The following is a 13,443-nucleotide window of genomic DNA, read 5'->3' as shown; positions in this document are numbered from 1 at the left end:
AGAAGTTGGGCAGGATCGCAGGGTTCTGGTTGTTGGAGGGCAAGCAATGGAAAGATGGGTAGGTGTGTACTCCTGAACAACGTGGACTTGTGTAACCTGCCCATTTCTGTCCAGCTAGATTTGTGCAGAGGTCCCCCAGAGTATCCAACCTCTGTCGTTGAGAGACACGGTGACAACACAAAGTATAGTGGGGCCTAGAGAAACATGGCCAATTAGACGGCAGAGCACTGGAACCTGACCAAGTCAGCTCGGGGTGCAGGTGGGGAAGGTAGAGATGACACCCAGAGCAAGGACCTCTGCCACCGGTTAGCCTCTGCTGGGGAATAAACATGATGGAGCTGGGACCGACAGACTGCTGTCGGTTGGGGTGCTTCGCCCCCTGGAGGCTGCGCGGGCCACTGCATGGCCTCCGCAACCCGGCGGGAGTTAGGAAGGGGCGGGAGCCTGGTCTCCTACTTCCGCGCAATCGGCGCCTGGGGCCTGTGGCTTTTAGGGGACCATCATTTCACAACTTGGCCGATTATCCATGGAAGTTTCCAATCGCTCCATTAGTCAGCCTCAGTTTCCCTGTCCCAGTCTCAAAGGCCCAGTGAGGAAGGGAAGAAACGACCACAACTCCGGTGTCCCTAGCTTCGCATAGATGACCGAGTCAGACCTTTTTATTGCAGCCCTGTTCACTTTTACCATACCGGTTATCCTCAGGCCTAGTGATTCTCGAATCCCGGTGCGCAAAGACGAACTCTACAGAATCGATCAGCTAGGCAGGGTAGTGGGTACCCTACGCTCTCAAGTTCCACCTCCGGGATATTTTGTCCCCAAGCCAAGAATGGCATTTGGGGACTCAGAGATGGGGAGTCAGGATTGGTGAGTTATTGCCCTGTTTCAAGGCGAGGAAGGAGGGGGAGGGTCGCGCACGTGGCCCGGGGGCGGGGCAGCGCGCTTCCGCACCCCCACCCTGGCCACGTGCGAATCGCACTCCCCCCATCCCCCGACACACACACCGCGGACAGGGGCGCGTCCCGGTGCCTGAATGTGGAGGGGGAGGAGGGACGAGTTGGGGGGGGAAGAGTTCCCGGCGACTGCGCACCGGGCACAGCGTGGTGGGCGCGCCGGGAAGGGGATGGAGCGCGCGCCCGGAGGAGGTGCGGCGCGCACTGGGGGTAGGAGGCGGAGCATCCGAGTCTGGGGTGGGGTTTGTGGGCGTGTCGCGGGGGTGGGCGTAACTCTCAAAGCGTTGGGAGGTGACGATCCGGGAAGGGCACCGGTGAGGGTAGTGCGTACCAGGCCAGGGGAACGGTTTCCCTCCCTTTGGCTTGTTCTTACGTGGAGAGGGCACAATCCAGGGAGATAGGGGACCCCGGGTGCTCTGCTGGTACACGAGGGGGGGGATTTGAAGTGCGGGAGGACCGGCAGCTGGCAGAGTGAGCTCCGCCCATCAGCGGTGGCGCGCGACTCTCCGGAGGACCGAGGGCGCGGCAGGAGGGGGCGTGACCGCGGTGGGGAGAGGGCGTGGCCACTGAGCCCCGAGGGGGCGTCCTCCAGGAGGGGCAGGCTGCGGCCGCCCCCGCGGGCTCCGGTGCGTCAGGGAGCGTCAGGCGGGGCGGGGCGGGACTGAGCGCGGGCGGCGGCGGCGCGCCGGGGCCTCCTCCTCCCTTCCCTCCTCCGCCTCCCGCACTCCAGCAGCCGCTGCCGGCCGGACGGGCGTAGGTCCCACCGCCTCCGCTTCTCTCCCGCCGCCGATCCCGTGTGTCCGCGTCCTTGCCCGGCATGTCGGCGGCCGTGGCGTGTGTGGATTACTTCGCTGCCGACGTGCTCATGGCCATCTCCTCGGGAGCCGTAGTGCATCGCGGACGATCCGGCCCCGAGGGCGCGGGCCCCGCTGCCGGTCTGGATGTGCGCGCCACGCGCCGCGAGGCCACGCCGCCGGGGACCCCTGGGGCACCGCCACCGCCAGCTACGGCTCCGGGGCCGGGAGGCGCCACCGCTGCGCCCCACCTGCTGGCCGCCAGCATCCTGGCTGATCTGAGAGGCGGGCCGGTAGTCGCCACCGCAGCCAGCACCGCGGGGGGCACCTCTCCGGTCTCCTCCTCCTCAGCCGCTTCGTCTCCCTCTTCGGGCCGCGCCCCCGGCGCCGCCAAGAGCCACCGCTGTCCCTTCCATGGCTGCGCCAAAGCCTATTACAAGTCTTCGCACCTCAAGTCACACCTGCGGACTCACACAGGTAAGCCCCTCGTATTTTACACAGGTGGGATGCAGGGAGTGCATTAGAGAGGTCTCGCGGACCCCATTCCCCCATCTCACTTGGAACCCCGAAACTGCGTGGCGCGTGGGGGGCGGGGAGGGGGGCGCGCCCAGGCTTCAGCGGCCCGCCGGCCGGGAGGGCGGGGACGTGGTGGGTGGGGCGCGCGCGGGGAGGCGTGGCGGCCACGCGGTCGGGCGGCGCGCGGAGGGCGGCCCTGGTGGCCAAATCTCCCGCGATTGCAGGTTGTTCGGGATCTACCCCAGCATGGTGGGTTCACCACGCGCGATCACAGTCCTCAGCCCCCTACTCCTTCGTTTTCGCTTGGTATTCTTGTCCTGTTTTTTCTGCGCTCATGGTCTCGCCCTTGGTGGTCGGAACATCCGGTTCCGTAGTTCTTTCTCGGCCCTCCCCCAGCCTCAGTTTCCTTATCTGTGAAGAGGGTCGGTAGATCCGGGTTACCGCCTCCTGGGTAGCTGCGCGGATTCCCTCCGAAGGGCAGCGAAGACTCTCGCTCAGGGTTAGGTGGTAGCGTAGCGGTGGTGAGGGGTGGCTGCCCGGAACATTTTTCTTTCCATTCTGTGTACTTTAACATGGTGGAGCGAGGCCACGACCCGGACCTGGAGTTGGGGCTTGAATCTTCAATCCAGTGGGATTGAAATCCTCGCCACAACTCTTCGCCTGCGTTTTGTGTTGGCCCACTCCACACACCTGTGATGGGTCTGGTCGAGGTCCAGAATGGGCAATGAGATTTAGCCACACCAGTGTTTCTGGGATGCCCAATCCCTCCGGATTGGATGGGGCAAATCTTTGGCTAGTTACTGGCCACTTCCTGTCCAAGAGTCTATCCATGTTAACTGGGGTTTGACAATCTACCCCTTTAGCAGCGGTGTAGTCAACAGCTCCAAGGCCTCCCTGGGATAGGGCCCCCTGCTTGTTATCCCCCTATTTACTTGCTTTTGGTTCGCCATCTCCTGTCTATATAAGAGATAGAGGCTGCCTTACTTATACAGTTGATGTGGGCAACAAGGCACCCAAAGAGGGCCTGATGGGGGGGGCGGCTCCCAACATGGTCACACTGGGAGAGAGATTAGGACAGCCTCCATAGGTGTGTGGGTGGCCCCAGGCATGTTCAGGGCAGGTATGGGGGTGGAGGAGCCATCTTTGGATTCTACTGAGCCAGAGAGCGGGTATAGATGATGCCTCCTCTCACTGTGTTTTGAGCTGCTGGCTTGAGCCCCTGTGGTCTAGGGGCTACCCCCGTGTTGGTGCCCACATGTACGGGCAGCTCCATATCACCTGTTTATACACATTTCTCTCTACAGAACATTTGAGGGGGCCACACATGTAGCAAGGCTGTGTGTATGTGTGTGGGGGGGAGTTGGTTTGAGGGGAGGGAGAGAGAGAATGGGGAAAGATGTCTTTCTTTGCCACAGACTGGAATCCAGGGTGCCCTGGCTCACACCAAGTGAATTTGGCCTTGCAGTGATGAGAGCCTGCTGAGCCAGGGACCCTGTCTTTCAGATTCAGACTGCACCACCCACACCTTCCAACCCAGCAGGCTTCCTAGTTCCCAGAGCTTGAGGTTGATCACAGAGGAATCCAACGCCCTCCCCACACACACCTCCTGGAACACCTGGAGGCAGTTCTGTTACCCAAATGGCAAAGGCTGCAAGCCACCCCTAAGCTGGAAAGGGTGACCTGCCATGCTAGAGAAATTGAGACCTGAGAGCTGAAGTCTGGGGTCCAGGGATGACGGCAGGCAGGTCCATGAGGTGGGGTATGAGGTTCCACTCTACACTGGATCCTGAATCATCCTTGACCACCAGGGCACACACGGGATACCGTGTCCCCAAACTCTCCTTATTAATGCCATTCGTGGGATCCGGAGATTCATATTGGATCTGGGCACCTTTATGTCATTTTGGGGGTGTCTGGGGACCACTGAACTTACATCCTGCCTTTTAGTTAATTTAAATGACTGTAGCCCGGGCAATCCTGGGACTTGCTCTGTAGACTAGGATAGCCTTGAACTCACAGATTGGCCTGCCTCTGCCTGTCCAGTACTGGGATTAAAGGTGTGTGCCAGCCGGGCGGTGGTAGCGCACGCCTTTAATCCCAGCACTTGGGAGGTAGAGGCAGGCGGATTTCTGAGTTCCAGGCCAGCCTGGTCTACAAAGTGAGTTCCAGGACAGCCAGGGCTATACAGAGAAACCCTGTCTCGAAAAAACAAAACAAAAAAAAAAAGGTGTGTGCCACCAGGCCTCAATTTTTGAGACATGTTCTCACTCTGTAACCCAAACTAACTTTGAAACTCAAGGTAAATCCTCTCGCTTCAGTCTTCTGCTGAGGGCTAAAGAGCCACAGCTGGCTTCCCCAGTCTCTTCTCTGTGCAGGGGATTTGGCTACTCCACCCTCAAGTGAAGGTGGCATACTGCTGACTTAGGAAGCCTGTGTGGCCACATACACTCAGGTCAGTGGGACTCATCTCTAGTATAGGGCCTGGGGTAGATCTGGTCCTCCAGAGCCATGCCCTAAGGCTGTGGACTAGGAGAAAGAATCCTGTCTACGTACCCACTCATGCCTGACCACGGCCTGGATCCGTTTAGTTCTCTGATGGAGGCACAGATAGCACCGGGTAGAGGGCACCTTGCAGCCCCGCTATGTCCACCTCATTGTACTTGGGGGTGCGGAGGAGAGCTGGCGGTGGGGGTTACAGGACACTCCCAGCAAAGGCTGTAGGCAGAACTTGACACTCCAGTTGCCACAGCCCCTGCTTGGGTTGGGGAAGGACTTTAGAGACTGTGGGAGATGTTGACGTGGTTGCTATGGATACAGAGAGAGCTAGCCTTGGGGCGGGGGCGGGAGGAGAGGCTGGCTCCTGTTCTGCTTGCCAAGCCCCCTCCATCTCTGGCATCCTCTTTCCCTGGGCCTCAGAGAGTGGGGGGTCCTTGACATGGTCTCGTGAGATAGAACCCAGACCTAGGAGAGGCCTGGACATTCATCCAGGCAGGGTCTCAACCCCTTTAGGACCAGGTCTTCACAGTAAGATGTCCTGGGCTCTGCAGCCTTGGCCCTCCTGGAGGGCTTCAGGCTCATCTCCAGATAGCCGAAAAACCTGCTTACTTAAGTCTGAGAAACTTAAGTCTGGGCAAGGGTGATGATGGCTCAATTGGGTAAGGGTGACGGCCAAGAAAGATGCATCTCAGAGACCAGCACAGCGGAAGGAGAGTCCCTGCTTGTCACCGGCAGTGACTTCCGCATGCACCTGGTATGCGTGTTCCTACACACACAGTGGTGCACACACAAAAATTAGAGGTTTGAAGAAGCGACACAAAAATTAGAGGTTTGAAGGAGCGTTCATATCTGTGGTCACCAGGACACTGTAGGGTCTTTGTGGGCATCCTGCCCCCCAGTAACCATGAAGTGGGAAGGTGGGGAGGGCTGATTTGCGGAGGCCTGTGTAGCTGGGTGGGGCCAGGAACAGAGTGGCTGGAGAGGGAACACTGAGCTGGCCCTAGGGCTGGGATTTTGAAGGCTACTGAAGTGTTGCCTTTAATCTCAAGGGTGGGGGTGTCTCAGAGTCCTGTTTGGCTTCATCAGGAAATCTCTTTATGGAGGAGGGATTAGGGTGGGAGAGGAGTTGAGGGTGAGGTGACATCGATGTCTGAAGCGGGGTGGGATGCAGAGAAGGCTATGTCCACCCCTAGTGTTCTGATCAGACCAAAGTAATGGTTCTAATTTTTGGAAGATGTTTCCGGGAGGAGAAACAGGGAAACTGAGGATGGGATGGGAAGGAGCCTGGTCACCCATAGGCAGAGGGGCAAGATTCCTCAGTGGTGATTTGGGAACCCTGTAGAAAAGAGGAAAGCAGCCGGGCGTGGTGGCACATGCCTTTAAACCTTTAATCCCAGCACTTGGGAGGCAGAGGCAGGCGGATTTCTGAGTTCAAGGCCAGCCTGGTCTACAGAGTGAGTTCCAGGACAGCCAGGACAGAGAAATCCTGTCTCGAAAAAACCAAAGGGAAAAAAAAAAAAGGAGAGGGTCACGCCCTATGGGGTTAAGGTGGCCTTTGGGGACTGCTACCACCCTGTCAATTCAGCTCTTCCTTACAATTCACAGCAACTGGGCTGGCTGCATGCTCTCCAGCTGGTGAGGGCCCCCAACATTGCTGGAATGATAACCACATCCCCACCGAGGCTTCTGATAAAAGCAGCCAGATGGGCTGCAGTTGGCAGGCAGATTATACCAGCCAGAGGACTGGCAACCCTTTGGAGAGGTGGGTTGGTGTCCATCTCAGGGAGTCCCATGGGGGTGTTGTCCTTATTGTCTGTCTCAAGAGCTCCTGACAGTGATCAGGTAGCTTGGCCCTCTGGGAAGAAGAGGTACTGGGTCATGCTCTAACTCATGAACTTTTGAGACAGTTTGGGATCTAAAATGTAGACTAGGTTGGCCTCAAGGTTTCTTTTTGTAGTCCTGGCTATTTTGGAACTCTCTAGACCAGGCTCTAGATCTGCCCGCCTCTGCCTCCCGAGTGCTGGGATTAAAGGCATGCGCCACCACCTGACATAGAATACTTGTATTTACTGTGTGCTTGTGTGTATGGGCACGTGTGTACCATGGTGCATATGTAAAGGTTGTGGGTCCTAAGGATCTGCCTCCGTTAGGGTAGCAGGAGGTCTCTTCCCAGTCCACTGCCCCTCTATGTAAAGAGAGAGCTAGGAGCCCCCCTTGGAGTTTCAGGATTCTGAACACATCGAGGAGGCTGCCTTCCTGGTTCATGAGCCTTCATCCAGGCCCACAGACTTCTCCACAGGCGAGTGTTAAGCACCCGCTGTAGGCCAGACTCATGCTATGAAGTTTCAGGAACCGAATTGGGAACTCAGTACCTGGTCACCGCTCAAAGCTTGGCGTTAGGGAAAAGTGTCACATTGGGTGACCACCAACAGAGCCTGAGGTGATGCTCACAGGGAAACGGTAGTGGGCAGCTACAGAGCCAAGGTTTGGACTTTATCATTGACTGCCAGCCAAGGTGGAAGTCTGGCAAGCCCTATACAGCTGCTGGGCTTAAGCACCAGAACAGGCCTCCCCTTGAGGAGTTTAGACCCAGGTAGAGTCAGGCATGGCCGGATGGAAACTGCACCTTCAGGTCCCCCTCTGCTGGGCTTAAGCACCAGAACAGGCCTCCCCTTGAGGAGTTTAGACCCAGGTAGAGTCAGGCATGGCCGGATGGAAACTGCACCTTCAGGTCCCCCTCTGCTGGCCACTCCCCTCCTGGAGCAAGTTTACAGGATGTCCTAACCTGCAAGTGTTAGAGTACCTAAGGCTCCTGAGTTAGAGAGAGGCGTCCCTAGCTCACCCTGGCCCTTCCCGAGTCAGAGGGTCAAGTCCACAGCCACGCCTACAGGACCCTTCTAGCGTAGTCCCCACCCACCTATTCCTCCCCTCCCCCCTCCACAGGACCGGACCAGGGACTCCTGCAGCTTGGTCTTTCAAACACTCCCTCGCCAGCAGCACCCCCCACCCCTCACGGCACCCTTTTGGGTATTGTGATACCGTAGCACATCCAGGCCAGGCTTTTGGCATCTGTGCACCCATTGTTGTGGGGTGGAGTTTAGTGAGCGTGGCGAACCACCACCGGTGAGCACACGTGCGCTTCCCAACCCCCAAGTGTGGGGCTGGGACTGGCAGGCTCCTAGCACTGCTAGGCGACCCTGTCCCGGGCCTCTGTCTCTCCTGTGGCGGGAGCTAGGACCACGTGAGCAAGGCCGGTTGGGCTGCTGAAGTCACCACCGGCCGCCACCGCTGAACTACGTGCAGCGGTTGTGTTCCCAGCAGGCTGGTGCTGGCAGTGGTCGCCTCCACTGCAACCTGCTCCTGACAAAGTAGAACTAGGGGGACATGGGGGGGGGACGACACCAGCCCCACAGGGAGGCTCCAAAAGGGGAAGTAAGCCGATTGCATGCAAGGGGGTGTCCCCTTTCTTCTTACCTCCCCCTGTCCTCTGTCCGCAAAATGGCGACAGGATTGCTTGTCCCCCTTGTACGGACACAGCTCTCTCACCTGGTGTCTTGTTCCAAAGCTAGGAACCTAGCCCTATAACCAAGTGCCCCTCCCCTCCAGATTGAGCCCTTTGTGCTCTGTGGCGGGGAGGGGTACTTTCTGGGGCCCGCAGGCTGGAGCCAGTATTTTGTATCATTTAGGAGAACACTTTGGAAATGACAAGGGCAGCCTTCTGGGTACATGGTCCCTCTTCCCTTTCGTTGCTGTCTAGGATTGTAGCCTGTGGGACCTCAGGTTGCCTCATGCCAAATAGAATTTGGGTATCCCTGTGGCAGTTTCCTGCGTTCTGCACCTCCATGGTGAGGGGCCCTTGGGTGTGGTTTGCAGGGGGCTGGGATGGAGATAATTTTCAGCTGCCTGCTTTCTGGGCGGTGATGGCTGATGCCCACCTAGTTCCAGATCCGTCCACTTTCCCTCCCCTTCCTCAGTTCTCTCCTGGGATCCCCTAAGCTGTCACCCCAGCCTTCGGTATAGAATAGTATCTGTTCCGCTTTCTGGTCGCGTCTATACTCCCTCTCCTCACTTCCATGAGTCCTGTCTAGAGGGCCCCTTGGCCATTTCCTGAGGGACATGAGTCTTTGAGAGTACCTGATCTCCGGTGGGTTAGTCTGGAGACCACACGAGGTGGCCTCGTACTAGTCCCATTGTGGCTTCCAGAGCTTAGACCTTTGGGTCACTAGTGGCATGGTTCTGCCTCCAACCTCCTCTGGACTCTGTCACAAGCAGAATTGTACACAGGCTTTCTGGTCCACACTGTGTCCACACACCACCCTAGGCTTTTGGATATACACCGTGCATATGATCCCTCCTCTCCAGACCTGGAACCTAGAGCCATCCAAACCATGTCCGAGGCACTGGGGTCCTGGGTGAACCAGTCAGCCTCTTCTTGGTCCTTGGATGTTAACCATGAGATGAGGCGGGGGGGGGGTGGGGGTGGGGGGGTGGGTTCCTGAGGACCAGAGAGCTTGGTTGGGCTGGCGGGACCTGGGCGATGTCAATAGGGCGGTGGGAGTGGTTTGTGGAGGAAGTTGCCAAGTAGGCCCGCCCCTGTCCAGCAGTAATTGCTGTGTGACTGGCTCTACTCCCTGAGGCCACGCCCCCTAGGCGCTCTGCCCTCCCCCTCAGGAATTGAATTTAAGCTAAGTTTGGAATTGCTGCCTGACCTTTCCTACCTCTGTAGAATATGAGATCGCGAAGCTGCACCCCAGCTTTAGATCCACAGGCTGAAACTAGCTTGGGCCTGATGATTCAAAATTGCAGGTGGCCCAGGGTGTCGGGGAAGGACCTGGAGAAACGTTCTTTCTGTGCAATTTGGACACTGTTGGGGACACATCTGAGGACTTGTTAAGTTGGGCAGAAGGCGACAGGGTGGTGTCCAGAGAGACACCACAGGCTAGCCAGGGGCATGGTGGCCCAGCCTTTGGGAGGCTAGATTGCCTTCAGTTCTAGGCTAGATGGTGCAGCTAGCAAGACTCCCACCCTCCCACAGACCTATAGGACTGGGTAATGTAGCTCGATGGGCAGACTACTCCCCCAGCAGGCTCTGGGTTCTGAATACCAGCCTGGTTCGGTGGCCCATGTCTGTCATTCTAGTGGAGGAGATGGAAGCAAGATGACAAGGAGTGTTGATTAGGGCCACTTGTATAGCTGGACCCATCCCCTGCCTACGCTCATGTGCTCACTGGTCACTCTTTTCCTTGTCCAGGTGAGAGGCCCTTTGCCTGCGACTGGCCTGGCTGTGACAAGAAGTTCGCCCGTTCTGATGAGCTGGCCCGCCACCACCGGACGCACACCGGGGAGAAGCGCTTCCCCTGCCCCCTGTGTACCAAGCGGTTCACCCGCAGCGACCACCTGACCAAGCACGCCCGGCGACATCCCGGCTTCCGCCCGGAACTCCTGCGACGACCTGGTGCCCGCAGCGTCTCGCCCAGCGACTCGCTGCCCTGCAGCTTGGCTGGAAGCCCCACACCTAGCCCTGTCCCCAGCCCAGCTCCTGCTGGCTTGTAGAGCCCTGACGTGTCCACCCTGAGTGGCCTGCTTACCGGGCCTCAGCAGGGATTTCTATCAAGGGACACATCTGTCCTCTGGAGAGCCTGTGTCCTGGAGTTCCAGCCCACCTCAAGAAAGCAGCAAGGGGACTGAGAATGAACTTGGGTCACCTGGGGGGCCTGGGAGGTGGCCTCAGGTTCTGTCTGTAAATAGCCATGGTTAACTGTCCTGTCCCTTCTGCAGGGACCCCAAATGGTCAGTTGGCAGGCCCTCCCTATCCCTTCCTGCCACTCTCTGCTTTCCCTCCTGGGTGGCGTTGGGCATGAAGCCTAACCCCACTCCTTGTCTTTAGCCCCCTAGTCACCCCTCCAGGTTGGGACACAGGTACACAGAGCCATAGGTGACTGGGGCTTCCCATGGGCCCCAACCTGTCCCCACTCCACTGAAAGCCATTGGCGGAAGTTCAGGGAAATGGGGGGGGTGCAGCCTGGCTGACCCCCTTCCATGGGTACTCAAATCTCAGGTGTCCATAGGTTCTGCCCTCAATAAGGGCCCCCCCACTCCCAGCCCCAGGGGTACAGGAGACCCACAGTTTTCAGAGAACTTAGGGCTGTGGCGTGCAGGTGGGGCACGTGGAGGTGCATCCCCCACATCCCCGCTCACCTTGGGTGTGGTGCTGGGCAGATGGGAAAGAAATTATTTATTGTCCTCTCTGACTGCTGGTGGGGGGGCCTGGCTCCCCCTATCTGGGTGTGCATATGTGTGAGAGAGACAGTGGGTGTCTGGTGCCTGGGGCTTAGCCTCCTTACTCCCACTGGGTTAGGGTCCCTGAGTTTGGCCTTTGTGGCATTGCGTCTCAGACAATCTATAGGACCCCTGCGGCCATCGGGCTATGGATACAGGGCTCTGGTCTGCCGTCATGTGCTCCACACTCTCGGTGTCTGCAGAGGGTGGCCTTGGACTCCAGGATTGGGAACAGGGCGTTCAGCTCCTGGACCTTCTGGGGTAGCTCGGGTATTTTTGTTTGCACAGGATAGATTTATTTTTTCAGGCTCTGAGTTCCATGTTCCAGTGGGGTCCCCTTGTGTGGCCATCATCCTCAGGGGTGAGTGGGGAAGGTCTCAGGAGAGTCTACAGTAGGATCCTCTACTACTGCAGACTGGATTTCTTTTCTAGAAAGGCAATTAGGGATTGCCACACACACACCAAGAAACTGGGGACACAGAGAAAGTTGAGCTGCCCTGTGTTGGCCGTGGGGGGTTACTGGCATTCCCATTTGTTCCAGAATCTTCCATCATGAAATGAGGGAGGCTTTGGGTAATGCTACCTTTACCTGAGCCTACCGTGAGGGAGGTCACCCTTCGGGAGCTGGGCTGAGGGCCCTGGGCCAGCTCCCCTCCTGGGTACTTACACTCGCCCCTTCTCTTTGGCCACAGAAATGAGATGCCTTAGTTTGCAGGGTGGGTGGGGGGCTGGGGCCAATTCTTTTTGTGTCTTTTGGATGTATCTTGCTTCATCCCAGCTCCTGCTGGTCTCCTCCTGTCCTTCCTGTAAGCAGGGGGAAAGGACTGAGGTTCTTAGGAGTTAACTCCATAAGCAATCAGATCTTTTCCGTGATGTCCTCCCCCAGCCCCCCAACTTCAGGTTCTGATTGATAACTGGGACTTGGGTCTAACCATTGAAGGGTGATGCACGCAGGGCAGGCAGGACAAGGGTCCTAAGGGATTTATTTGTTCTTTCTGTAGGGCGCACCTCTCCTCTATTCCACCTGGCCTCTCACCCATATATTTAAATTAAAGAAGCCCTTTTTAAAAACCTGCCCTTCTGTCTGTCTGATTGGTACTCATGATCCCTAGGGTCCCCAGCTGCCTCCTGGGGGAACTGAGGCAGCCTGCCTATATACTCCAGCAGTGCTGGTACCCTCTGAGGCCCTGGGGGGGGGGGGCTGCCTACAGTAGCATGCACAATTCAGTCACCCACGCCTGGCGCAGCTGCGCACCCGCCTGCCCCGTTACCCAGCAACCAGAGCTTGGTGACAGGGTGCCTGGGGGCGTCCGCTTCCCGCCCCCTTCTGGAGCCAGCAGGGGAGGTGGGGGTGGGGACGGACCCCTAGAGCTGCACGTAGTGGGAGGAACTAACAAGCTCTAGTCAAAAGGTGCCTCAGGACCTCCCCCACCACGCAAGCCATTCTTGTTATGTCAAGTTGAATGCCTACTGCATATACTCTCTTGGAATTAGGTTGGTGCAGAATAAGGGGTGTGAGCGGGGATTTAAGAGGCTGAGAGCTTTTAGGAACCAATGAGACCTTGAATCCGTGTTTGAGAAAAAGACATCAGATCCCAGAGGTCTGCTGAGCTCTGGGACCTGGAACGGGGTGGGGTGGAGTTGAGCCGCCCCATTGCACCTGCTGTGCCAGAGGAGGTACTGTGCTCCACCTAGTGGCCAACACTAGAACTGCGAGTATGTTGGCTCAGGGCGGCCACTCCCCTGGTGTAGCCTTCCAACCTGCTCCAAATGGGCTCCTCCTGGAGCGCTTGGGTGGGGCGAACCCACAGCCTTTGTGCTATTCATACCATCCTGCATAGGTATCCATGAGCCCATTGGCTTCTCCAGCTCCTTCATGGGTCTCTGACCCACTTTGGGGTCCTCTATACTTCCTATCAGATTTTGGCTTCCTCATGGGACCAAAAACCATCTTGAATCACACCACCTGCAACTCCCTCAAGGGGAGAATACTACGGAAAAGGTCTGACTGCTTATGGAGTTAACTCCCAAGGACCTCAGACCTTTCCCCCTGTTTACAAGAAGCACAGGAGACCAGCAGGAGCTGGCATGAAGCAAGATACATCCAAAAGACACAAAAAGAATTTCCAGGGCCGCCTTTGGATGCCTGTTTGCTCCATCTCTGCGCCTGCCATGGTGTCCCCATGCCTTGTCACAATGTGGTCCTTGTACCAGTCAGAGTCTCTGCAGTTTCGTGCTGTGCAGTTGAATGGTGAAAGCTTGTTTAGCATGTACGCGGCCCTCAGTTCCACAAATGTGGTTAGCTATCCGCTCCAACAGCAGAACCGCAAATGCTCTTAGCTCCCCAGAACTCTGTCTCTAGTAATTTTAAAACTCTTTCGATGGTGCTGGAGATGGAGTCCAGAACT

At 57.4% G+C, this 13,443-nt stretch overlaps 1 protein-coding gene across 1 annotated transcript; it reads left to right on the top strand.

Moving 5' to 3' along the window:
* Window positions 1-1,246: 1,246 nt before the first annotated feature.
* Window positions 1,247-12,106, top strand: Klf16 (KLF transcription factor 16). The gene is made up of 2 exons (XM_021174538.2): window positions 1,247-2,221; window positions 10,008-12,106. The coding sequence occupies exons 1-2, from the start codon at window positions 1,768-1,770 to the stop codon at window positions 10,307-10,309; spliced, it is 756 nt and encodes a 251-aa protein (XP_021030197.1). The 5' UTR covers window positions 1,247-1,767; the 3' UTR covers window positions 10,310-12,106.
* Window positions 12,107-13,443: the final 1,337 nt, after the last annotated feature.

The sequence above is a fragment of the Mus caroli genome, unplaced genomic scaffold, assembly GCF_978045245.1.
Source record: "Mus caroli unplaced genomic scaffold, Mus_caroli_1 scaffold_9, whole genome shotgun sequence".
Lineage (NCBI taxonomy): Eukaryota > Metazoa > Chordata > Mammalia > Rodentia > Muridae > Mus > Mus caroli.
This window is presented reverse-complemented; position numbering and strand designations above follow the sequence as displayed.

Bases quoted from the DNA above. Each gene is read 5' to 3' on its own strand.
- Klf16 (XM_021174538.2), top strand. From the start codon at position 1,768: ATGTCGGCGGCCGTGGCGTGTGTGGATTACTTCGCTGCCGACGTGCTC. The intron at 2,222-10,007 runs GTAAGCCCCTCG...TTCCTTGTCCAG, and splicing joins ACACCTGCGGACTCACACAG to GTGAGAGGCCCTTTGCCTGC.